Source organism: Fundulus heteroclitus, chromosome 20 (assembly GCF_011125445.2).
Source record: "Fundulus heteroclitus isolate FHET01 chromosome 20, MU-UCD_Fhet_4.1, whole genome shotgun sequence".
Taxonomy (NCBI): domain Eukaryota; kingdom Metazoa; phylum Chordata; class Actinopteri; order Cyprinodontiformes; family Fundulidae; genus Fundulus; species Fundulus heteroclitus.
Window position 1 is genome coordinate 19172853 of NC_046380.1, and position 27455 is coordinate 19200307.

General features: G+C 39.1%; 1 protein-coding gene across 6 annotated transcripts; it reads right to left on the reverse strand.

The window, feature by feature from the left end:
- Window positions 1-1922: 1922 nt before the first annotated feature.
- Window positions 1923-27207, reverse strand: LOC105933681 (RNA-binding protein 10). Of its 6 annotated transcripts, none has more exons than XM_036124717.1 (23): window positions 27107-27207; window positions 26469-26522; window positions 20529-21993; window positions 20345-20434; window positions 20170-20239; window positions 19286-19359; window positions 10476-10550; window positions 10104-10368; window positions 9850-10007; window positions 9664-9764; window positions 9495-9564; window positions 9142-9223; window positions 8992-9050; window positions 7200-7317; window positions 6979-7076; window positions 5098-5448; window positions 4861-5010; window positions 4709-4774; window positions 4270-4503; window positions 4108-4182; window positions 2842-2939; window positions 2672-2723; window positions 1923-2582 (listed from the first exon to the last, which is right to left on the reverse strand). In XM_036124717.1, exons 2-23 carry the CDS (start codon window positions 26507-26509, stop codon window positions 2490-2492), a joined length of 3885 nt encoding a protein of 1294 aa, XP_035980610.1. In that variant the 5' UTR covers window positions 26510-26522; window positions 27107-27207; the 3' UTR covers window positions 1923-2489. The 6 variants fall into 6 exon arrangements, with proteins under 6 accessions (XP_035980610.1, XP_035980609.1, XP_035980608.1 ...); XM_036124716.1 differs by having other exon boundaries at window positions 8992-9053; XM_036124715.1 differs by having other exon boundaries at window positions 9142-9226.
- Window positions 27208-27455: the final 248 nt, after the last annotated feature.

Consider the following 27455-nt stretch of genomic DNA (forward strand, 5'->3'; position numbering starts at 1 on the left):
ATGGTATACATGGGTCAAAATCAAGACCTGAATCAAATTGTGCATCCGTGACAAGATTGGACAGATCCTCTCAACGCAATCTGAGTTTGATTTTTTTTTAATGTTGCAAAGAATAATGTTCAAACATATGATTCTCTAGATAGGCACAAATATATTGTAAAAGATGTGCATATATAGTTTAAGCAAAAAGCAGTTCTACAAAATCTTAATGTATAATTTTTCATTCTTAGCTGATTCAAATAAAATACACTGAATTTTGTAGTTGCAACCTACTCTGAAAAATGTTCTTTTCAAGGCACATTAAATGAAAATAAAGTACATCAAAATCTGCTTGAATATTAAACATTAGAACAAGAAACAGCAACTTTGGTTTTAAGCTTACCTTTGTCAATTTGCATAAATTGTTGTTGGGATGTCAAAGGCGAAGACCTCAAATTATCATTTTTCCTTTTCTCCTTTCACCTTTATGCACATTTTAAAGCACCCGCTGTCTCTTCTTCTCAGACCTCACCTGCCAACCGAGGAACTGAAGGACATCAAGCTGGGATAATTGGCCCCCCTGTCCATCTGCAGACCGATCCAGTCTTCTTTCTCATGCAGACAGGGGGGAAGAGAAACATGAAAGTTCTCCATTTTGAGTTTGGCCTCTCATCTTCCCAGACTAATTGAACATTAATTCTAATTCCACAGCCCATTAGGACTGGATAATGACATCAGTCACAGGATCCCGGGATGTTTTTCTTTTACGTCATTTGGCAGAGCTGAGAAAAGATAAATGGAAATCAGTCCACACAAAAAACATAAAATAGAACATTGAAAGACATTTTCCCTTACAATCCCCGTTTTGCTTGAGCAGAAAAAAATAAGTCAGATAATCCCTCCCCAGTGATTTTATTTTATTTTAATCCCCGTCTTTCCCCCCTCGTCTTTTCAAAGCATCTCATATTTTGATGGTAAAATAGCCTCAGCACTGGCAAAGACTTTGGGATTTTGTGCTGACAATTTTGTTTAAACTGCAGAACATGCCCCACAGAAGCGCACATACCACCAGTCAAGTATGCTCTGCTACTGTCAACAGTCGTGCAAATCTTTCATATACAATCAAATAGAGGGGCAGTGGGCCAAAATCTGGCACAGTGCAAATGCTTTCATTTGATTAATGCCCTAGATCACAGTGACATAAAGCAACAACAAAAAAAGAAGAGAACTTTGTGGCGATTTCAACCCATCAGTGGGATACGGCGGCAAATGTGGAAGTGATTTTGAAACATTTGCATGTGATGTTTGATATCAACACAGACATCCAAGCAATCCTTCTTTCTATGCACACATGGACCAACGGCGACCACAAAAAAGCGCTAAACACAACGGCTTGCATGATTTCTCTGTGGAAAATTCTGCTCAACTCTAAGCTACAATGTAAATAGACAAACGTGTTTTTTCCTCCCTGCAAAACAGAAAATGTAAGATTTTTGACATTTCATAAGTAAGCAAAACCAGTGGTTAATTTTCCTACAAATATAAAAAGATATCCCATATGAAATAATTAATGTGGTTAATTTGTAAAGCCATATTTTGTAGCCTTGTCTTTAGTAACAGACTCTATGTTAGTCACTACAAATGAAATAGTTTTGACCTGTTAAATTCAATTACACATAATAGCTGCAAAATTCAACATCTATCCCGGTAACTGGTGTTAATCTTTAACTGCAGCAGCTGGTTTCTGTTCATGTCATAGATGAACTGACAGAATTCGGTAAACAGTAAACCGGAGCCGGCTTCCCAAAGGTCATGAATTGATTTTTTTTATTTTAGGAAATGTCATCGGGGAGGTTTATTCCTAGAAAAAGCAGGCAGCGCACATCTTTGAACATTGTAACTACATGTAAAAACTAAAAACAGCAATGGATGACATATTAGAGTTTATTTAACAAAAAAAAAAAAATGCTCAGAAGACAAAATCCTGAAGTATTTTTCTTTAACAGAAAACATAATTTTTTGGGGGGAAATCTGAGCTGCTGGATAACATAAATGACCAAATAACACAGCATGGTACAATTGTGCCACCTAGTGGTAAGCTAATAATTTTACAAGTTTACACCAAGACACTGATGTTATCTTTACCGTTTACATTACATGACCACATATAGCAACTTTGCCAAATAAAAAGTAATGATTAAAAAAAGTTTTAAAACAAATGTATCTGTAGCTAGTGTGAAAGTGTAAAAATAGAAAAAAAACAAAAACAAAAAAAGGCTTCTCAAATACATACGTCACAAAAATCAACATGTATTTTTCTGTACAAAATTGCAGAGGATGTTTCTTTTCGACCGTTCAGATCAGTTTTGTTAAATTATTTGTCTCTTTATCTCAGCCTTTCACAGCGAAGAAAAATTAACTCCTACAGCAGAGAAATGCCATTTCTTGTGCGGAGTTGGCCGAGCACCTCATTACCAGTTCACATTTAAAGGTAAAAGTTTATTCAGAGATCATTCAAGTTCCTTAAACCGTGCGAACATGGCTTTGCGTACTGCTTGCTTGTAGCTGTTGTGGTCCCAAACAACAGGCTCCTTTTTCTTCTTCTGTGAAAACAAAAACATAAAATTAAAATCAGATTTACTCAGTCAGTAAAGATATGATGGCTTTGACATACAATAAAAATCAGACTTACCTGGACAGGTTCAGCCCCTAAACCAGGCCTCTCACTGACTTTGTTTGCTTCCCTGAATATGAAAAAAACAGGACAGTATTAAAAAAATAAAATCTCTTTCAAACCAAAAAACAATATCCAATTTGTTTGCCATACTGGCGTTACACTTAGCACTTTTAACTTTCGCCTACCTGGAGCTTCCAGCCCAGCTGCTGTGGTGTTGCGGCTGTTGGTGATGCTGTTTTCGTCTTTTCTGTTCTGGTGATCTGGAAGATTCTCTGGCATTAAGCTGTGGAAGATAAACACTAACTTTAGCTTACATTTATACAGTATCAACTCACTAGAAATAATCCTGAAGAAATGATGTCAAGGCCTGCTGCTTGGTGCATGTTTCTCGGACCAGAGCCAATTCTTTGGTCCCAATGTGCTCGAATAACAGCCTAAAATAACACTCTGCGTCAGTGTCATTACAATCACAAAATATGTATTCTTGTGTCATGCAGGCTTTTCACACAAGTCCTTCTGTCTGTTATACTAATTTGTGTGGGTCAGAGGTCACCTGTATAAGAATATCTGTGCCTTTTTAATCTGATTTATTGGTCTGTTAATACAAGGCATAGGGCTAGACAATAATTCAATAACAATATATATCGATCGATAGACGTATGTTGATGATAGGAAAAAGGGTCAATAAAATGTTTAATAGAATAAAAGTTTTCCTTCCTTATGCATTTTAGCCATATAGGTTAATATTAGTCATTCCATCCTCCCAACCTTTTTTAAAAACTTGTAGTTTTGGTAAAAGGCTGGTTGATTAAAGGGTTGAGTTTGAATTCCGCGTTTGTGTGCTCTGCATCTTAAAATAGGTCATCAAGTATGAAATGGCCAGGGCTGCACTTAAAATATACGTTTTGAATTTGTTGATAATTATGGATATCAATCTAATATGATTTCTATTTTATCTATATTCTCTTTTTTTTTTCTATATCGTCCAGTCCTAACAAGGCAAATATCAAATTACAATGACAATGTTTGAAAGCACACATTTGATCCTACAGAATGACTGAAAAAGTTAGGGCTGAAAAAATAGGGTCCCTGGAAGAAGAAAAAAACAAAAACCGCTGTCATCCATTTACCAACTGTTGGTTTTTTCCACAAAGTTTAAGGTGCTTATTTGCAAAATTTGTAAAAACTGTAACAGTTTTGGACATACCAGCTCCCTTTCTGAAACAAAAACAACAAAAAACAGATTTCTCTACAATCAGAAAGTGGAACTGTGTTTTTACACTGTGTGTTTGCAGCCCACAGTTCAGGCTGCATTAACGTAGGAGGAACAAGCACACAGAGTCCAATGTAGAGGTGGAGAACATCAGGTTCCTCCATTTCTGCTGTGGGAGGCCCTGAATGAATAACTGTCTCCGTAGCAAAAGCCCCTCAGTTCACCAACACATACTTACTTCTTTTTCCTGGTTTTCCAGAGCTTCCAGCTCCTTTTTCGACTTCTTGATCTTGAGGTGGATCTCCATATTTTGCTGTTTAGACAATAAAACAAGTGTTGAGGCTAAAAACGTTCTGTTCAGTCTCCACAACCTTTTCATGTATAAAATCTGAGTCAGTACTTTATGGAGATCAGAGAGCTGCTGGTGACGGATAAGAGCATCCTTGTTGGGGAACTGTCTCCTGCACAGCAGACAAGCCATCTTCTTCCAGTCCGTCAGTCTGTCCTTCTCCTCCGGGTGGCTCTTTTGGATGCTTTTAGCTCCTCCCACCACCTCCTCCTTGTCTTCTTCAATCTCTTCGTCACTTCCAGCTCCATAGTCTGACGCCAGCAGACCCAAAGAGCCCATTGGACGCTAAATACAAAAAACAAAATTAAGGCGCAACAACAGCAAACCTACTTATACTGTAAATTCCTTCCTTTATATGGCATACAACTAAATTCATGAAATAAATAAAGTTTCACTTCTGAACGTATTCATCGACATACAAGTTTGTCATATTCTAATTCGATAAGGATTAGAAAGGAAAAATAAAGAAGTATAAGAAACGACAACTTACTTTGGATTTTTCGTCTTTCTTGACAGGAGCAACGGGCTTCTTAAAAAGATCATCACCACCTGCGATCTAAGGGGACAAAAAGATTCAACACAGCTGTAGCAACCAATCTGTCGAATGACAGAAAGTATGAAAGTTGAGCATCAGTTCCCAACCTTGCGCTCGAATATAGCAAAGGCAGCATCAGCCGACTTAGACGGCCTCCTTTCATCGTCAATCCCAGACTTCAGGACCGGAGATGGAGAACGCACTGTGTCTTTCTGCCGATTCTGGATCTTTGCCCACCGCTCCATGTCTTTCATTATCTGCAAACAGCAGCGACAGAACAGATATTCGTCACCTACAAACTATGCAAACTCCTCCTCTCAGGAATACATCGCTGACAATTCTACCTTAACAGCAGCAAGACTTCTCGGTTTCTCGTCTTTGCCATCCTTCTCTTTGTCCTTCTTCGGAGATTCCTCGTCCTCCTTCTTCTCGGGAGCGACTGTGAGGGATTGGACAGACCCTCCGGAGCTCTCTGCTGAACCGGCATCAGGGTCAGTAGAAGCCTGGGGTGGCGCTGATGGTTTCTTCAGCTCTAAAGGAGCATCTGCAGCCGGGTTGGAAAGAATGGCCCGGTCTTCTGCGGTCATGATGGGTCCTGGGGAGGAACCTGCAGCGCTCCCTCCTGGAACCTGGATGTAGGTTTTGGACGTTCCATCCCAGTACAGGTACTCCTGGGTTTGAGCGTTGTAGAAATACTTCAAAAGAAAAGAGAAAATTAGGGAACCATTTTGCTAAAAAAAAAAATAATAATAAAAAAAAATTAACAAAACATTTTTTCATAAAATCTTGCTTTTATCTCAGTAAAAGCTCTTAGAATTTAACAAAACCTGTTATACATTTATGAGAAAAGACCAGGTGTAATTATATGCATCTGATTCGTTACTGACACATCCAAAACATGCTGTAGAAAGTACCTAAAGTAACACTTTTATGAACATACAAGCGCCCAGCATCTCTAGCTGTAACATTAATTGGTACAGGAAGACCTTCTTGCTCACAACATTAAGCTTAATACCAAAAGCATGATTTTCTGGCCATTGAGAAATGTTACAAGTTACGTGGGACAGTGGACACCTCGAAGGACATTATCCGCTTATACCATGGTCATTTACGAAAGAAAGAAGTATTAAATCAGTTATTAATTCTTTGTTTTTTTAACCATTAAAATTGTACGTTTTTCACAAGAAGCAGCTAAGACAACTACAGTATTTAATGTCTCAACTGTCTTGCTGTTACCAGCAAACATTTGAGTCAGCACAATAATTTAGATCAGGCAATTTGAACAGAACTTTTTATATGTGTCTTATAACACTTTTTAACGGACACCCTGCAGCCAATCAGAATCAAGTATTACGCCAGACCATAGTATAAGCAAGTTTGATGAGCAATAACTCTGGCGATGCAAAAATCATTTATTAGCTTCACTTATACTGTGTTTGATTTGTCCGCACAATCTCAAGTCACAAAACGAGATGGATTTACAATAAATCACATGATATGTAAATCACATTTACATATCAATATTGATAAGGGGTTTGTATCAATGGCTGACACGAACCGTCAGCCACTGATACAGTAAGCTCCAACTTCAGCTGGCAGAGCTGCTAAAATTGGAAACTCTGACTGGCTTCAGGTAATTCTGGTTGTTTTATCAATTGGCAACTTGAAAATTTTGACTTCTGAGTACAAAAATTAAGATACTAATACCAACCTAGACATTTTCAAGTCAATGAAAACTAGAACCCTATGGAAAGATGGTAAGGAAAGAGCCACTTAGGCTTCACAAAATATTTGAAGATATTTGAAGAGAAATATTCAATTGAAGAAATTTTAAATTCTAAGAGTCAAAGTCAAAAGTATGGCTTAAAAGTTTTCAAATGTGAAAACAGATAAGTGATGCTTTAAGAGTACAAATACATATTTAGCTCATTTGGTATTTTACGTCCAGCTATTTTAAAAAGCTATACTGCTAATTTATAAATGATAATAGGTAAAATGTTTCTTGGCCACCACCTTATGGGCTATTCATATGCAAGCTCTGTTACTTCTGCATGATGTGCCAAGACTGCAGCAGGGATAAAACAAGTACCAGCTCAGGTGTGGTTTATTTGAATCACTACATGTTCCAAACAACGTAGAACAGTCTAGCTCTTGAAACTACTGAGCCAAATCTTTGAATTCAATGGATTAATAAGGAACTACACATTTATGCTCTGGATTCTCACCCTTGAATTTGGATCATAGTACAGGGTTGTCTCAGGATCGTAGTAGAAGCCCGACGTTGAATCAAACAAGTAACTGGACATGTCTGGAGTTTCGGAACCTGAAGGAAGTAGAAAATTTTCTGCATTTCATTCTGGAATAGCTGATTCACAATCTAAAGCAGATTTTATATTTACATAAATATTAACAACTTCTAATAGATCTGAATTCATGATTTTCTCACCATAAATGTAAGTCTGTGATCCTTCTGTGCGGGCCTGTATTTCAGCTGAGTCTGCGTGAACATGTCCACCAGTCTGGTGTGATGGGGCTGCAGCAGTAGTTTCACCAAAGTCCATTCCCTGCATGAAATTGAAACACTGTTCAAACCGCAGCATGATCTCAGATTAGAATATCACCGAAAAAACGTATTAACTTAAGTAGAATTTAAAAAGGGAACCTTGTATATACAATAGATTAATTACTGCGTAACAATTGAGTTTGATATTTCGGTTAATTGTGATGCATATGGCGTACAGCTAATTAAAACCCAAAGTCCAGTTTCGGAGAGAACTTAAACGTTACATGAAGGTAAATAAACCACAGTGATACCATGGTCATTAAATCTAATATTGGTACTAGTCCTGCCAGAAAAACAAATCTGTCTCTTCATAAAGTTAGGGCTTGACAGAGGACAGTGGACCAACACCAGCATGACAGTGCTTGCCAAATCAGCAGACTTTGGATCGCCAAGTAACAGTCCATATTAGGGATGCATGTTAGCGATTAATGAGTTAATCTAAAGTCGATTGATCTTATGGATCGACTAACGTTTAATTGATAAGCTTCGATTTTCGTAAAAACCCTAGTTTTTTCTTGTATCAAGAGGGTCTTTCGTTAACATGTGGGGTTAATCTTTTTTTTTAAATATGCAGAATTTTCCAAGAGACACATTGTACTTTAACAGTTTATTGTACCACCTGTATTAAATACTGACTGAATATACAACAATTGTGGTTTTCTCACACGTGACTAAACTTGGACATATTTATAAAATATAACAAAAACAGGATTATGTCATGTCTTTTTCTATCACGTTACCATTTTCTGTGTAATGCCCTCCGTTTCTCTGTCATCACATCCTTGCCTGCTGAGCACATCGTAAGTTTTGGTTGAGAAACTGATTCTGTTCCGCCATGCAGCCCGGCAAAACAGGAGCTTTTCAGCTGATAACTTAAGGAGCTTGATGAGTGTTTATTTTACAAATAGATCCGCATAAAGAGCATTTTTGAATCCTTGTAGTCATTAAATAGTGCAAAAATAATCCCACACCAGACTTTTTGAAAGCCTTATGTTGTGCTATGATGCTCTTGCTCCACTTTAGAATAACCAGCAGCACCCTTTTGTGGATGTGGCAACACTACAACACTGAAAGGTCTGTCTAAGTGGACATTATCAGTTAATAGGATGGAACAAACTTTAATCTAATTGACCATTAACCAACAATTAATCCTAAATCGATTATTTGTTTGCGTCCCTAGTCCCTAACTTTTTCTCCTTAGACCAGGTTAGAAACATCAGCTTGTAATGTTTGGCTCTGATTCAGACGTGGCTTAATAAAACCGTTTTCCTGTTTGGTGGCTCAGTCCATGACTTCCCCCAAACTGTAGAACCGGTTTTGCTTCACAATGTTCCAAAGGTTGTGGTTATCTCTGTTGCTAGCGCACTTTTTTGACAGGAATTTCTCTTTCCGCTTAGCTTTCCATTAATACGAATCGACTGAAACCATGAACAGCCAGTGTCTTTACGAAAGGAGCTTTACAGCTTTTACACGTCTGGTTATCTGAATTCTGGATTTTGATTAGCTGTAAACCATAATGATCAAATTTAACAGAAACATTCCTTGAAATATATCACTCTAACATGAATTAATCTAAGTATTACGTTTTCAATTGGATTATGGAAATAAATGAGCTCTCGATGTTCTGATTTCTTGAGATCAACCTGTCAATGTTAACCAACGGTTTGAAACCTACCAGACTAAGGCTGGGATCTGAAGAGGCAGCAGGATTCTTGCAGAGAGTATTTAAATCCCCTGCTGGCAAAGAGAACAACATTTTGGGTATTCCAGTACAAATTCGGCAGCTGAAAAACAAAAACAAACCACAAAACTGAACAACACTCACCTTGCATTGCAACTTCTGTCGCAGGAGCGCCAACAACAGGAACCATTGCAGGGTGCAAGTAGTGTGGAGGTGGTGGGAATGACTGCTGTAATAAAACACCAGAGGTCTATCAAATTTGGTTAGTCAGTTTTCCCCACCAGAATCCAAGAGACTGCCACAGTCTAAACTAGTTTTGTTACATTATAAAAGAAAAATCAGAAAAATCTATTTAGTAGTGCCTCTCCTAACACACTAATCTATCTATCCTATTGTGCACTTTAATCTATTCCAACTCCTCTGCTGTTTAAATTTTCTGTTAACTTTATTTTGGATTTTAGTATAATACTGTCTCAGTATAAAGATGAAGGACTTACGGCCATTATGACATCCTCAGATGGATGCGGAACCATTGAAAGGTTTGGCGCTTCATAATCTCTTCTCAGACTAAAACAGAAGGAGAATAGAAACGTCAAAGGAAAGGAAAACTTTTTATTTTCTACCGGAGAAGGCTGATAGAGAAAGGCGTCACTCATGAAGACTTACCTCTGGTTCTTAAGGGGTCTTGCAATTTCAGCATGGACTCTGATTCCATCAATATACAAGGGCCTGGGTTTGGTGATGAGATCAACCAGACGTTTCACTTGCTACAAAAAAATAAAACAATGTTCAGTGAATGCTGTACAAAGTTAAGATTGAACTCACGACAAATACAATGACATCTGACGGTACCTCATGGGAGTCCATATCAACAAAGCAGAAGCATCTTGTTCCAGGGGGCTTTCCCTTTACTAAGCGGACACTTCTCTCATCCAGATATGCAAATGGGTCCAAAGCTTTTAGAATGGTCTCTACTGTGGTGGTGGACTTCACATTCTTGATTATCATGGCTATAAAAAAAAAAGGCAGACACAATAAAACACCATGAACTGGTAGCCCTTTGTTTACAGAGAGACATACAGAACAGGGAGTTCAGGGGGACGTACTTTTACTGTCTTTGAATACAGACTTGGTGTGTTCTGAGCTGTGAAGAGGGTTGAGGTTGTCTGAAGACTCTTCCAGTTGCTCGGTTTGTTCTTGTTGGTGCTGCTGGTCAACCTGCTGCTGCCACGCCTCTGGTGTCAGGTCAGTGTTACGTTGCAACTGACTGTGAGGCAGCTCCTTAATAAGACCTTTAGCGTTTGGGTTAGTCCTCAGATCTGCCGGGGGTAACTGTGAGTCCAGGGTGTGAGGTAGTCTGTGATCTGGTTCCTGTTAAAAATAAAACGTTAAGAGGAAATTAAAGTTTGTCAGTGGAAAAACATAAATCTGTTCTCATTTATCAAACTAAACAATAGTAACTCTGTAATTATACTCACAACAAGACCGCTTTCACACTCATTTGGCTGGACGTACTTCATGACAGATGTTCTAGTGCCAACCTTTATGGAACCCTGGAAAACAAATAGAAACACATTCAGCACTGCACCACATTAGTGACCCAGCTAAGATGACATCCAGCATGCACTATGCCAGTTTTTTCTGTCTCGTATAATGCAGAGAATAAAATGGCTCAGCATTTATTGGTAATATGCAGAGCCCAGGTCCATGGCCTTGCCGCACACGAGCCATTTATTTTCCAGCGTAGGGCAGCTTCGAAGAAGCTACCATTTTGGACTCTGGAGTCTGGCGATTTTATTCATAATTTTCGTGTCCTCTACTCTATTCATGCATCAACTAATTGTGCGATTCATACCATGTCAGACTAAAAAAAAAAAAAAAAAATCCTCATCATTTTTCACATCCAAAGTCATATTCTCATATAGGCCTAGAAAAATGCAAAGCCTAAAGTAGACACTACTTTGTTTGGATCCTGAGTTTGTCAGTCGAGATGCACCGATCTGGCTTTTCCCAGCCTTTAAGCAACACCTGAGAATTGCCACGTTTTTCCAAAAGCCGAAAACACCCAAAAAATGTCATTCCAAAAAAGTAAAAAACAAAGCGACTGGACTTGTTTTCCGTAGTTTGAAGACGTTTCCCTCCCTATCCAGGAAGCTTTCTCAATTCAAAAAGCTTTTTGAATTGAGAAATCTTCCTGGATAGGAAGCAAAACGTCTACCCAAAAAATGTGTAGCACAGCATTTAATGGAGCTAGTAGCTTGGCTTCATCTGACAATAAAGGAATAAGACCCATCTCAATTTATTCATCGAAGCATAATGTTCCTAGCCTTTATCTGATTTTGAAGTACTTGCTATTGGTTGATGTGTTTACCAACCAGTAGAAAATGGTATAAGGTGTTAGATTTGGCAAATTTCATTAATACATAATAAAGCTGTTTTTAGTATGAAATCCTGCTTGCTGGTCAGGGCAGATCAATAAATAAAAAATTAAAAAAAAAGTCTGCGCTCAGACTGTCGGAATCTAGAATGGGTCACATGACCCATTCAGTGACGGATCCGTCCTCTCAAGTTGCATCAGTGAGTTTTTGAGAAGGGCAGCCCGCACGGAAAATCGATATGCGCCAAGTGCTGTATATTGACCTGAAACAGCATTGAACATATCCCAAATTAACCTAATACTTGGGCCAAAATCTACAGGATGTTGCTTTAACCAAACAACAAAGGGAGGAGATTGTGAGCATGGCTAAAACAGTGCTAGGCTTAAGATTTCACCAGAACAATTGTAGCTCGCGTTGTCTATGTAGCTCACCGTTTACCTTTCTTCCCATAAACTTCTGCAGCTTGCATTTAAAGTTTAAGCGAAACAGAGTCAAGACAAAGCGAGACAGGTGAAATAACCAATTAAGGCGACGCCATTATTCCTTTGGTTTCTAGCATATTAAGAGAAGGCAAAGGGGTCAGTTCATTATATCCAATCATTTCTGGATAACCTGCTCAAAAAAATCTCCTCTTCAATTTTTTTTTCCTAAAATAAACTTTGCATGTAGATTCCAGGTGCAAACACAGCTTTATCCTTGTAAGAGTGGAAACCTGAGAGTCTCCCTCAGCAGATTCTTCAAAAAATTAACAATGTCTTTATCGACGTCTACTTCCACTTGACCTTATGGGCTCAAAAATAAATCTGGTTTGAAGGTTAACACAAGTACTACCAAAAAAAGTTATAATGTGCACTTTAAAAAGAGTTAACTGATCCTGGTTAGGATAGCTGTATCTGCAGCCCCTTTCAGCTCTCATGTCTGGAATAGTTACGCAACCACACGCCACCATTTATGGACATTCACTTTTTTGTTCATCCCATAAAACTTTATTTGGCAAAATAATTAAACTTTTTGCTTAAAGAGGAAACAGATGGAACCGAGGAACGACAGAAGACTTCGCTTAGAACCCAGCAGCACTGACGAGCACATGCAAGAGATATTTGATGGGCATATTCATTATAATATCTGGCTGAACACTGTCATTGTTTTTCCTCCATTAAAGTGACTTTTCTACAATAAACTTGGTGAAAGAAGCAAGATCCGTTGACTGGTCTCCAAAGAGGACTATTATAAGCCTAGATCTGACTCCAGCGCTTACCTGCTTTAGAAGTTTAAAAGACTGAGGCATGGTGGTCGATTTCTGACGAACATCAGCGCTTGGGCTGACAAATACTTTCTGTTCTATAGATGAGACACTACCAGTGTTTGTAAAATAAATGTGAATTGGTTCAGTTTCAACTTGGAGACCATGGTAAAGAGCTAAATATTCCTTTGGAAGAGGTAAATCAATGAGAGGTAGTCCATGGAAAAGACCCCTTTAAGTACAAAAGGGCCCTCTGATGAGTAATTAGGAGCAGACCGACCAGGGCGCTGATTCTCTGGAATCTGTAAGACGTTTACAAATTTCAAGGAATAGTCCCCCCCCCCATTGGAAGTAATAAATGGACTAAAGGAGTTTCAAACCCTTGCCATTGGCCCAAGGATAAACATCTGATTTCATTAAAAGAAAATATGTGTCAGTTTTGGAAGAAATAGGGAAACAATTATAAAAAGTGCAAAAAAGAATATAATTAAAAGGGGAACGAAAAATACAAAAGTCAGGAGAGATAAGTGGAAACTGTGACTGCAAATGCTTCTGTAAATCTAAAACTTATCCAAAACTTCTTTCTTTTCTGTCTACATGCACGCACAAAACCAGACTTGATCCCTTCCTCCATTTTGGATCCAGCCCTGAACGCGGTTACACGCCCTCGCCTGAAGAAGAGCTATATCATCCTCAGCTCCCCTGACCAACCTGCTGCAAACAATTACCGCCACCCCGAAAAAAAATCTGGTGATTCTTCCACAGAGGACTTTGGTGACCCACACGGCAAGAGAAGAACAAAGAAGGAGTAAAAGACAGAGGTAACTTATAAACCTCCCCAACCCGCTCCAGTTGGAGACTTATCAGCTAACTGTTTGTTTCCTGCTGTGAGTTTCCGTCCAACCGAGGGGAACCTGGAATTATTCTGGCCAGAAAGCTCAAACCCACTTATATTGGCAAAAATTCATACTGCATTACCAAAGCCAGTAGGGTGTTTAAACCAGACTTGCACCAATAATGCCTGGTGGCTGGGATGCACATCACTGACACAGGGAGCAATTAATCGAGCAGGTTGATGAGAAAACAGACACACAAACACACACACATATACATACATACACACCAGCACATGACAATCCTGAAGTAAAATGTAAACCTTCTTTCTGCTTCTTTGCGACAAAGAAAATGCTCTGCTGACTTTTGACACACGCATCAAGGGTCTTAAATGCCGTTTCTGCATTAGAGAGAAAATTACTCTCCAAATGGTGATAACATGCTTATTTGAACTTAAATTGAATGTTATGCTCTCTTAACGACTGTAGGTAAGAGAGCTGTGGAACTAGTGCTTACTACAGATTTAAATATTGAAGCACATTTCAAAATTCATGCTTTTTATCTAAAACAGATCTACCTTTACTACTAAAGTCTGAAACTTGAAGATATTAAAAGGTGTTAAACACTGTTTTTCAATCTCATTTTTCACAGCAACGGTCTCCAAGTGGTAGTGCTGGACCAGATGCTTTCGTCACAGCAGCATGTCCTGCCTTAAACCATAATACTGCAACATGATTGTCACAAAAGGTTGAAGCGGGAGCGGTACAAGATGGATTCTCGTGTGTTTGTGAACGCACAAACACTGCGAGAATTCATCTTGTAGGCAAGTTTATTAAGTGACTTTAATAATGCCAAATAGAAGTCAGGCAGAAATGAAAAGCCAGAAATGATCACAAAGTAGAATTCAATCAAGAATGAGCACAACAACAGCAACCTATACTATTATTGTCAACAAGCAGAATGCTTTAATCTTATGAGAGGAAGTCTGGCTCATCTGCTGAATATCATAAACTGGCCAAAAACAAAAGATCCATTTTAAAATACTGCAAGTAATCCGAAACCAATGAAAGTAAACTCTTACCGTTAGAAAGGCACACATTTTTTAAGGTCACTGAAGTGACAAAATACTTTTTTTTTTACACTGGAAATGTAAATTTTTTGAATTTGACTTTGTAAAGTGCCTCAAGATGACGTCTTGAGAATTGGCAGTAGAGATGCACCGATCCAGTTTTTACCGATCCAATCCGATACTGATACCTGGGTATCGGATCGGTGCATCTCTAATTGGCACAATAAAATTTAATTCAACTAAAGAATTCTAAAAGGACATGAGGGCTAAGAGTTACCCGCTATACTAAAAGCCTTAAAAGAAATGAAGCTCGAGAAAGCTGGAAAGTCAGAACATCAGAGTCCAGAAAAGCACAAAAATCCGCACCACACTCATCAACCACGTGTATACCACTGCAGACCACACTTAGTCGAGTGGAAACCAAACAGAGCCACCCAGCAGCTGTCGAGGCCTTTGACATGACCAAAAAACATTAATTACACAAACAATCTCAGAAAAGTAAATAACCAATTAAACCAACTAATGTTAAAACATTACTTCTAGGCCAACAATAAGACTACAAATACCACTTAAGCAGTTTAGCCTTCACTCTCAAAAACCTTTCTCCATTACTAAATGTCTAACACAAAAAATATATATATAAAAAATGCTAAAAAAAAGATGCAATAGTAGTATTTACATTGCTATACACAATTTTAAAATAACCATACAATAGCTTACCATTAGTTGGCTTTGGGTTTGAGCTTGTTTGAGAAAATTAGAGCTCCCCTGAGTCTGGCTTAGTTCTTTGATTATTCTCAAAGCCTAAACAGCAGGAGCTCAGTTTCACATCAGAGTGCACTTGCACACATCTATCCCACATTGCAGAATCAGCAATGTGATAACATTGTGTTCAAGTCCGTTGCTTTTACCATCCCCCACTAAAACATCAATCTGACAGTTTAGATCACAGGCCAAAATTAAAAATTACTTTCATCACTCTACAGAGCCTAAACACAGTCAAAAATAGGGTCGGAAAATCTCAAACTTGTTACCCATTGTTAGCAAAATACTCTTTAGTAAAATACTCAATACCATTTTCGATACCACGGCGATGCTTTTTAAAAGGAATGGGAATTATTGAGCAGAAAATTCAGTTCCTTAAATTAGGGCAAACCACCAAGTAAAGGGACAATACATAGTTCTTATGTGACGTCACATGTCCAGGCACTCTGTCGCTAACCGCCATGTTGGCGACAGCTTGCAATGATCATTTCATATTGTGTGAAAGGATTTCAAACTGTGCCGACAGTTCAGCAAACAGTTTTCACTACATCTCAAAAATCAGAAAATACAGAGGACTACAAAAGGAGGAATTGAGTGCCGAGCGTCGGTGAGTTAGCCTAAGAAACATCGACCACAAGGTTCAGCCAAATGAAAACGGCAACAATCTGCTCCAATCACTTCCATTCTATTAAGTCTTGTTTATGACTTAGTTCTTCTCTGCTGTACTTACCTTTGCTACGCTACGCTAAACCTCCACCTGATAAACACCCACAGTGCCTTCTTAGTCCCCAACGGCATATTGTAATTTTGAGCATTAGTTGCATTGGCACGCTTCAGAATTTCATCAAAAATGTCCTAGTAGTTAGTGTTGATAGTGTAAGCCACTAAGCCATCGTGTCGGTAACACACAGGCGCCTCACAACAATGTCCTTAATTCTAGCCCTGAGTTTATATATACATACACACAGAGTGTGTGCTGAGAGAACTATCACTGATAATTGCTATAGCACTGGGCACATTAGTTTAGCCAATGTAATCTGTATCTGCAAGGTAGGAGGTACATGTATGCGTATGTTATTGCAATTACTTACTCTGCCAGTCACCGGAACCCTGTTATTCACATGAACAGTTCGGACATCCTTTACAAAGCCATTAAAGAACTGACTTTACATGTCCATGGATTTCAGGCCGCAAAGCTCCTCAATTGTTTAGGCATTCTTCGTGCTCTCCAAGTAATTGACGTGTACCACAAACCCACCCACCCAGACCAGTACTTGCAGTTGGATTCCCATCACCCACGAGAGCACAACTTAGGAGTAATCAGGACTACCAAACTCAGGAGCCGAAGAGAAGTATAAATAAAGCCGGGCTTACACTGTACGAGTTTTTGCCCTTTTCGGGCCGATTCTTCATTCGTGCAAGCTATTTTTGAATAGGGCCGAATTTCAGCTTGATCGTAGAGGGGGGGAGGAGGGGCGACTAGCTTCTCACGACTACCTCCCGATCAGGAATCGGACGGTCGGTTGAAAATCAAACATCGGGCTGCCGTGCCGCGCGGCTGCCGGGTCGTCTAGTCTTTCCTCTCTCCACTCCGTTCCCCCGACGTCCGGTGCCTTCTGTGGGCCTCACCCGAGCCGGGCTCAACCCCCTGGTCTGGGTCCCTGTCACGCACCGGGGCACGACGTACAGTGTGAGCACTCCGGTCGCGTCAGAGCGTCGCGCTGTACAGTGTGAGAACACAGATCGTGAGCGGTGAACTTTTAAACCCCGCGGTTCCGTCGCACAGTTTGAGATGTATATAAGTACCACGACTGAAAAACTCGTACAGTGTATGCCCGGCTTAACACGCAAGCCAGGCTCCAAAGCCATGTGGTTGTCCCAACTGGGCTTTCCTCAAAGCAGACAAGAAATCTAAACAGGACTCCATCCAGCCATCGGACGAAAAGGAGGACCCCAGACCTTGCGGGAGTTTCAGAAGACTGAGAGGCTTATTTTCTAAACATGATGTTCCAGACCCCAAAACACATTATGGCAAAGCCTGTTTCGCCCCAAAGATCCAGCCCCATCAAAGCAATGTTGTGTATGCTGTTAGGTACCAGGAAGACTGTGAACAGTTATACATCGAGGGAAACAAAGCGGCCATGGGCCAAAAGGATGGCCCAGCATAGAGAACCACCAAGATTCTGCGGTTTACACTCATCTGCAGGCCAGCGGCCACTGATTTAGGGATGAAGATGTTCGCATGCTGGATAGGAAAGAATGCTGGTTTGAGAGTGTGAAGCCATTTTTGTGAAGAGAAACCGTGCATCGTTAAACAGAAGTGGAGACCTCCGGGTTCAGTTGTTCTCCTCTTACAATTCTGTTATTGCGAGTATGACTCAGTCTTCTGTGAACAATCAGCGCGCATCAGAGCACTAACAAACAGCTGGTAGCCTGATGGTCGTCTCTTGCATGTGAACAACCAGTTTTGATTGTCACTGGTAAACTGGCTGATCCACTATGCGACGGTACTGCTTATATGCTTTACCTGTAACTCCTCAGACAGAAGAAGTCTCTTGCAGGAGAGACAAATTGTTTAAATAAAGAAGAACCCGTCAAGAACCGTCACCGTAAGATATCGGAGGCAGTTTGTCCACGTCGACATTTTTCCATTATCTACCTTAAACGGGTCGATCCCAACAACAGCAATCTTGTGGATGTATTGTTCTGTTGCACATTGGTCAAGAGTTTCAATATACTCTCCTTTTGTTTGTCAGGAAGCCATGATGATCATGGTTGCCTAGTGCTGCCCTTGCCTACCAACCTGGTAGTTTAGGGGCGTGGAACTCTTCCGTTTCAGACGTGTAGGAACTATGTATACCAAGCGTTGCGTGATGCAGAACTGTGCATCTGGAAAGCACATCTCGACAGTGGACCTCAGCCCGACAGAGCACCGTCATAGGATGTCCTTGTCCATGGATATTTAAGCGGATAGCGTTAGCTTATGCCGTCCAGGAGGTTTACTTCTTCACTGTTGCAACAAAGCTTTTGTATTCGTCTTGTCGATAAAGAGGGTCCCACATGTTCTGGCTGTACTGCACAAGTTAGAGTTTAAACTTCCAGTAGCAAATCATGGCTGAGAGTCTCTGTCATTACAGCGCAGCAGTCGGAAAAAGTGCAAACATTTTTGACGAATGTCAATGGGTCAATTTATATCGATTTTGACGCAAATGAGTATCTTTCAATAACTCATTGTCTTAGTAACGATTTTATTGAAATAAATTATTTTTGAGAACCCTAGTCACAAATAAAACATTATGTTGCTAACATGCTGATAATTTAAACCATGACTAAATTGAAGGAAAAAGTTTTATGTCTAATGATCCCAATAGTCCTCCAATACCGCTTGCCAAGTTTTCCGACTTGGCAAGCGGCTTAGTTTCCTACAATAAGGGCAGGACTGAGTTCTAAAAAGACAGATGTTCAAAACAAAAACGTTGCTTCCAAGTTCTGCTTAAAATGTGTAACTGATCGAGTTTGTTTTTCAAAAACTAAAAAAAAGGGAAACAAATGCAGTTGACTATTTTATCTCAGCCTTTTTGTTATTTAAACTTAAAATAAATTGTGCGAGAGATTAGAAATCGTATTATTAAAAAGCAATATTCTTCAGTAGTGGTTATACTACTAAATTCACGTTGAAGCCTCTGGTGCAATGGATAGGGACCAACAATTTTCTGTTTTGTGCCAAAATCTTTGGCAGCTAGAGTGCAGCTAAAATCTGAAAAGACAGCAAATCCACGAGCGGACAAAACATAGAAGCCATTTTTTTCTGAAATGACTGGTAAAATAATAGGAAATTTGTGACTTTATCATGATTTTGTGGATTTGTGATGATTAAAGCAGGATATTTAGGACCAACATTTTGGTTAAAGCCCTTCCCCCCAGCTACTGAGTGCCCTCTCAACCCCTTGTAATCCAGATGGGAGAGACAGCCGTCTTAGAGTGACGAGGATGGGCCACCTTGTTGGACTCCATGAAGTGGACAGCATCCTCGAGGTTTAAAAACTCCACATAGGCCATATCGTAGCTGTAACCTGGGGACAGCATTTGAAATACAGATGGGTTTTTGTTAGTCAAAGTCAGAAAAAGAAAAAAAAAAAGCATTCGTGTAAACATCGAGATCATTGCGAGTACATTTTTAGACATTGACCGCAACACATACCTTTTTGAGACATTTTGTTTCACTTATTTTTTTCTGGTTATTATGCCATTGACTACAGCTTAGATAACCAAGCCAAGTCCTTGGGTTCAAGGATCCCAAACAATTGGCTGTAAATGTTTGTGTGGTGCGCACCACCGACAGTTCAGACAGTTCAATGCCATTCGGATGTGTTAAGATGAACATGTGACCTTTAGGGGGATAATCTTCATTATAAGGCTTGGCCTCATGTAGACAACATTTGTAGCACAATAGAAATAAAGTCCTTCTCTACAGCACATTTTTTGTTTTACATTTTATCAAGATGAACAAAGAGTTACCGAGGCGGTTTTCAGTTCTCGTTCGCCGAGATTTGTTTCTCGATAATGAACATTCCCTTTATCCCAAATCTTCTGTGAGAACACTAATCAACTCCAAAAGTTGCCAGTTACGAAAACCTTTATGCTGACCCAAACGAGTCATCCTCGCATAACATAAAGGTTGGAAGAACAGAATTCCACCAAAACGTTATTTCACTGAGCGAGTTCATAGACACCACCACCAAAAAAGCAACCAGGAACAAAGAAAACAAAACAAAAGAAAACAAAAAAGGCGAAGTTTTGAATGTTTTTACAGCGGAATGTCGAGGGACATATTAGCGATCGACTGCCCCAAACAATCCATAAAGAAGAACCGTAATTCTTACCTGGCACAACATTTCTGATTTTCATCCCCTGCATCGGCACGCCGTCACGGACCGCAAAGGCTCCAAGAACCTGAAAAGGGGCCAGTTTAACTCCTAATTAGTATAAACACTTAATTTTGGCAAATACAACTGCTCAAATTTATAATATTAACAGAATAATGCACTTTTTAATTACCTGATCCACCGATTCTGTCTTTGGAATACCACTTATGGATATAACATTTGAAACTTTGTCCTTCACTGACGCATTCCTGTAATCTCGATCCTTTTGGATAACGTTATTGGGATATAAACCAGAACATAAAAATCACAACCAATCACTTCAGAACAAATAGAAATGGAAAACGAAAAACACTGACCTGGGAAACGGAGTCTGGGAATTTTGACGGTGTGATTGGAACAGGATCCTTTAGAAGTTTCTCTGTTGGAGGAAGTTCTTTGTGTTGGTATTCAAAAACCCTCCTAGACTCTGTTCTGTAATCTATGTCCCTGTAGTCCTGATCTCTTGCCTGTATCGTGCTGTTTCTTCTGTAATCATCTTCCCTTCCCAGGTTTTCCCTGAAGGATGTTTGTTCAGGTGGAACATCTTTGATTTCTCTAAAAGGATTATTTGGCTCCGTCTTCCCATGTGAGGGTTTATTTGGCTCTTCAGGGTAAGGGGGCCTTTCATCACGACTTGTTTTATCCTGGATGTACTTGGGATCCCTTTCTCTGGACCATTCTTTATTTTCTCTATTGTGACGACCTATTAGGGGGTCAACCTCTGGCATCAGATGGTCCTGTAAACCCATCTTGCCAGGTATTGGTGGATCCGTAGCAGGAAAATGGTCGCCACGAGACCCATCCCTCTTGTTAAATGGTGATGGGTCCTTTACATTCACATTGCTGCCGAGACCAACAGGGAAGCTGGGATTGGTTTCCTTTTTCAAATCTTTACCCAAATAAGGATTCTTGTCTTTTTGACGGCTCTTCCATTCTTCAGCTAGAGTCATCTCCTCACCACTCCGATAATCCATGAGGGGGCTATCAACCTTTTCGGGATACTCTCCAATCCCACCAGTATCTCCTGGACCCCTAAACTCTGGCCTCCGACCAAGCAAATCTTGGGGCATGTCTAATCTTTCTCTTTCACCTGGAGGGAACTCACCTGGTTCAAATCTTAAAGGAGAACGATCCCTGCCTCTGAAGTCAACAGGTGGTCCAGGTTGATTCCTAAAGTCCATATCAGACTCAAATCTATCTCTTGGGTTGAATGGTGGCCCTCCTCTTCTATCAATATCAATCAGTCTCCTTTCATGTGGAGGCAAGTCCATCTCATAGCGATCAGCATCACCAACATCCACCGGATGCCTGCCAGGCATGTCCCTAAATCCATCATCTCGCTCCATTGGATCCATGGGAAAGCCTCTCCTTCCATCAATATCAGGCCTGTCAAAGCGATGCATGTCATAACCAAATCTTTCTCTGTCCCCCATGTCTGAAAATCTGTCATTTGGGTCCCATGGAGGCATACCCCTCCCTCCTAAATCCCTGCCTGGCCCACGAAAACCAGGAGCCTCAACAATTTGGTCTCTCATGGAAATGTCTACATGCCTCCTAGGATGGAAGTCTGGCTCCTCTCTGGGTATGAAGAAATCTCTGCCTGGATCTCTTCCTCGCATATCTCGTGGATCCATATCATGCCCTCTCATGGGAAAGCCATCCATCCTTCTCTGGTCCATAATTGGAAAATCAAAAGGTCGAGGGCCCATATGACCCATGTTCATCCCATCTCTAGGCATTGGACGATCTCGACCCCAAAACATCTCTCCGCGAGGATCCCCACTGAAATGTAAAAGATATTTTGTTGCTGATTGATTCAAAATAATTTTTCTATGTATTGCCATTTTGTCCCTATAAACAAACCCCTGGAACTTAATTCATGGCATATAAATTTGTTTTTTGTTTTGTTGTAGTTACATATTTTCATGGAATTAGGAAGTAGTAAAAAAAATGCCCAAACTAGTTTAATATACATTATTATATTATATAACAAATCCAAGTTTGGGCCAGTTCACTCTTCTAAAATATGGCAGATTACAACCCCCGATTAGCTGCACTATATATTGTAATATATCATCAGAAGAGCTGTTTGGAAGGCATATTTGTTGGCTAATACATTTCAAGAGTCATGAATTCACACTGGGCCTGCCAATAAGATATTTGACCTATACAGGGCCCAACATGCTAAAGGACACTTTAGTGATAGACTCAACAACAAAACAAAAACAGCTATGAGGAAAAGGTAGATTCATCGCAACTAATATAATCACAATAAATTTCATTTATATCGCTATCACATGCAACCCTACTTAAGCAACCTCCTCCTGAATCAATATTTATTGTACAATCAGTTTGTAAAGTTATACAAACTGATATAGAGTTATACAGCAGCATTAATTTTTAATAAATTATGAGTAGAATAGAACATATTCCAGTAAAAAGTCTATCGTCAAGTGCAGAATGTGTGGTAGAAGCCACCAGTTAAATGAAAAAAAGCCGGGTACAAAACGGCCAAAACAGGAAGGGTCGAAAATAACCAGAACCTGTTTTTGTCTGTTAGGACCAATTGATACTGTTTTTTGTAAACTCCATGTTAGAGTAACGCAATTTGCAAATCCGTTTTATTTATGAGCAGACACTGATGTTTTTAGAGCTTTCATGACCAGTATTAATAATATCTTTATTACAAAATCCTTATTAAAATTGTATTGTCTTTCTAATCATTTGATGGCATCATCAGCGCTTATGGAGATGATTGGGGTGTTTTGCATTAACAAATAAGCTACAGTGGGGTAGAAAGAAGCTCTTTGCAGTGCAGGCAGTTAAATGCATTGTTAGTATTAAATCATACAAAATTTAGAACAAAGTTACTGGTAAACAACTTAAACATTTAATGTTAATTATTTACCATAAACCTAACCAGATAATTATGCAATACCAGATGCTAGGCTCGGTTTCATTCGGAGCAAGCTAAAATGCACACCTTAAAGATCAAAGAATCTTGTGTTTTATGTTGGCTGTGATGTCTTATTTGAAAGTTACACTTTTAAAAAATAAAGCAAGACATTGAAAAACTCCAACTGCATAATTTTTAGTTGGTGCGTGATATCGGTTATCGGCCATAACAGCAATATTTGTTATTATCAATCAGATATTGATATCGCCACAGATTTTTATATTGGTGCATCCCTAGTAAAAATAAAAGTGTGCCCCACAAAACAATCAAGCTTAAACAAAACAAAACCAAAAAATTAAAAAAGCTGACATAAATTAATAACTCAAGAAATCTTTAGAACAAACTTTAGTTTGGCTCCTATAAAGAAAATTAAAATGAAATGAGAGGCTAAGGACCTGTGCAGAGCAATTGAATACAAACAGAAAAACAGTAAAAACTAAAGGAAAAACTAAGATTAGTTAAAAACAGAGCAAAAATTGAGTTATCAACCTAAGGATCTGTTCAGACCTAGCCTTTACCTTAGATCTGCATCGAAGTGAGCGTGGCTCAAACTACATTAAACTGACTCTGAGCAAATCATCTGGAGCGATTAACAGTCAACAGCAAACTGTCCTGAGATCCACTATTAGAAAAAAACACTCTGAACGTGTTCAAAATCGAAGACAGTAGCAGATGGCCAATCTAAAACAAATATCTTGGGTACTATTCAGAAGAAAACATTTTAACTTTTAAGATCCTCCTTGTTGGAATCCTCATTCATTCATGTTTTTGTCCAATGAAGTTGCATAGAAACCGCTGAAAGCTGGCAATAATGCTTATTTGTTTTACAGGTGGTGGACATCCAACAGGTACAGATAAAAAAAATATATTAAATGCAAAGCTTATTACAGAGATGCAGACTGGTTTCAGTTGACAACACAAAGATGATGTAAATGGACAAAAAGATAGCTTTTGCTTTTTAGTTAAAAGCTTTCACGCTCTAAGGGCTGTTACTATGGAGAGACGGCAGAAAGCTTGCCATTTCTAGTAGGGCTGGGTGATTAACTCAAATTTACACTTTTTAAGATTGAATTTTTGTAAAATCTGGATTTTAATTTCGCCAATGCACTCATTGGCCTTCCATGAAGAGAATAGCATACAATCCTTAAGCAAACTTTTTTTTTTAACCATAAAACTAAGCACTTTAATTTACTTATTTTTTAAGTTAGTTTGAAGCTATAAGTGAAGTCCCCTCTTAGCTCATTGTGTAATACTTCTAGCAGCAAATATTTTGTTATATTTTCATTGTTTACAATCGCAGGGACGCCCTCTTGTTTTACAAGCTTGTTTCACAGCTTGTATTTAGTTCCAATTTGAATTCAGGTCAAGTCAAAGACAAAATGCTTAACATAAAAGCAAGTTTTTTAAATAATGTTGAATAATTATTTTTGTGAAAGGAAAAAAATCGATTAATTGGATTTGGTATAATAAAATCTGAGATTTTTATTTTACGGCCATATCGCCGAGCCCTAATTTCTAGCATAAGTAAAAGTGTTTAAATAACAATCGTCTTTATTTGTGATTTCCACTTTTTGTCCATTCCAATGAAATGTGTCCTTTGCTTTTAACCCATCGTTTAGGGAGTGCTGGGCTGTCACAGCACACCTGAGGAGCATTCTGGGGCTAAGGGTCTTGCTCAGGGACCCAGAGCGGCTGTCTGCAGTAGAAGAGCTCAGAAGCTCCGGGACGAAAGCGCAATGCTGTAGCTGCTAGGCTACTCTTCTTGACAATTGGTTGAACAGAGTTTGTTTTTAGTCTCAACTTGCATTAAAAATGGTTAGCTTAACCATGTTGAGGGATTCAAACAAGGAAACTTCCAGTTTTCTTAGGACACACTCTCACCTTTTTCAACAACAAGGCTACTAATCCACAATAGAGAAGTTAAAGTAAAGTCACAGAAATCCTATAGCAGTAAGAAGCAACTCAAAGGGAAAATGTATTTTCTACGACACCTGTGGTTCACGAATAGACCAAAAAAGAATCAGAAACAGATTTATTCACAAAGTTTGTGAACACATAAGGAATCTGACTTTAGGCTCTCTTTGCTCTTATGAGACATTTTAAAAACATATAAGACGTGAAATTTATAATTTGTTTTAAAAATATACGTATAATAGTAATTTTACAAAAGAGCAGGACAATTAATGGATATGTCAATCTGAGCACCCTGTTACGTTTTCATTCGCACAACATCCTGGGGGGAAAAAACTGTCTGTCTGGAAGCTGCTTTTTGCAAATAGCGCTCTGTAGCGCCGACCTGAAAGTAAAAGTCTAAAAGGTTTGTGTGCGGGAAGTGTGTGAACTGCATAGATCGTAGCCACCCTTGTCGGCCCTGACACTCCTCTCTGCAGCCCTAAGTGTCTGAAACTTTCAGTAAATAAGAAGAAGGCTCAAGCCATTACAGCGATGTGTTTTATCTTTTTGAGCTTTCAGCCTCTGTTGAACACGTTGGATCTGGAAACGTTGACACCCTTTAGGCTATCTCAACGTTTAGAAAAGGATGCAAATTCTCTAGGGAATACAGACAGAAAGCCTACTGTTTTTGGTAATGTTTAGCTGTACTAGCCATGGTGATGGCTAGTGTAGATGGTAAACCCATCTTAAAAATGCCCACTCCAAATCCTTTTGGATTTAAAATAGTGATACCCTCTTTTACAGCCACTGTTATCAACACAAATAGCCAGATGCTGCCTCTGGTCCAAACATTAATAAATGAGCATTTACACAAAAAAGACTAGGTGAAAATGTAATCATTTTATATTATAGCTTCTAAAGAGAAAACACAATTAGCTATAATCTATATAGGTGAGTCAATTGCGATCATAAATCCCCCAAATAGTGTCAAACTTGTGCACTGACCTGCAATTAATATAGCCAGCCTTTTGGATTATCACTCCAGTTGGAACGGCACATTTGACATAAATAATAGCGCCCTCGATGCTACCAACCACAAAGAGTCTGAAATATTGTAATGACGGATAAAGAACTGGGGATGGAGGAAAATGCTAACTTATCGCAACTGAGCTTGTCCTTGCAAATTCAAAAATAGCCTCATAATTTCTAAGTTCAAGAACCCCTAAACTTGAGCTGTCTTGTTTAATGCAGAGTCTAAAGAGGACCTTAAAAAACACACAAACACAAGGCTAACTATTGTTTGTAAACAATATTACATTCATCATTTGAAATGCTTTACAAACTGATTCTTACTAATAAAATGAGGTTGTTATAAATGTTTCATTAGGAACAAATGACGCTCCCTTACCGAAAGGGTGGTCTTCCCCGTGGTCCCGGTCCGTCCCACATGTTTACAAGTATTCTATTTTTAGAAAAAAAATAAAATGTCAGTATCATTCACGAAATGCAGCAGGGTTTAACATTTGTATCACGTGAAAGGCACAACCATCAATCAACAAAATCGCTTATTCTTCAACACGTGACCATATAGATGCGCCTCCCAATTTTTTGGCAACATTGTTTTTATATATATATATTTATTTATTTATTTAAATAGTAACGGATTAAAATATTTGAAGATGGCTGCAATAACGTCAGCTAGTGGCAGAAATGACTGGGGGAGTGACTGCAAATAATGGTGGCCAGCTAGCTGCAGCTTCCACAACAAGGCCCTTAACATCTCCGCAAAGGCCGAAGTCACAAATCCCTGCACTTCACGGGGATTCGGAGAAATTACCAAATAATAATGGCAATATGGAGACGCTTTAACTGGAGAAAACCCTCTCTACTTCAACGCAAAACGAAGAACTAAGTAATTCCGGTAACGCTGTGAGCTACGACGACTAGCTAACGTTGAAAAGATAGTTCCCTGTGTTTACTTGTACCAGCCTCTGTCACAGAAATTTGACTTTAAAATATATTTTATATTGACCCCTAAAGACTCACCTTGGCTGTTCTTAGGGATTATATTTTATTTAGAAATAGTTTTAACCAGCTTGTCGTTGTAAGAACTGAAAGAAAAATGGAGTCGAAGCTGCTTCTTCTACTTTGAGATTTACCGGTTGTTGGATTACCTCAACAGTGCAATCGCGCCACCCACTGGACTGGAGTGTGAAACGGAACAACAATAAGTCTCCACATCAGAATCAGAATCAGAATGAAGTTTTATCGCCAAGTAGGTTTGCACTTACAAGGAATTTGACTTGGTCTTGCTGGTGCAAACAAAAAAATAAAAATGCAATAAAATGAAAAGGATATATATATATATATATATATACAGACAGAATGTTATAAT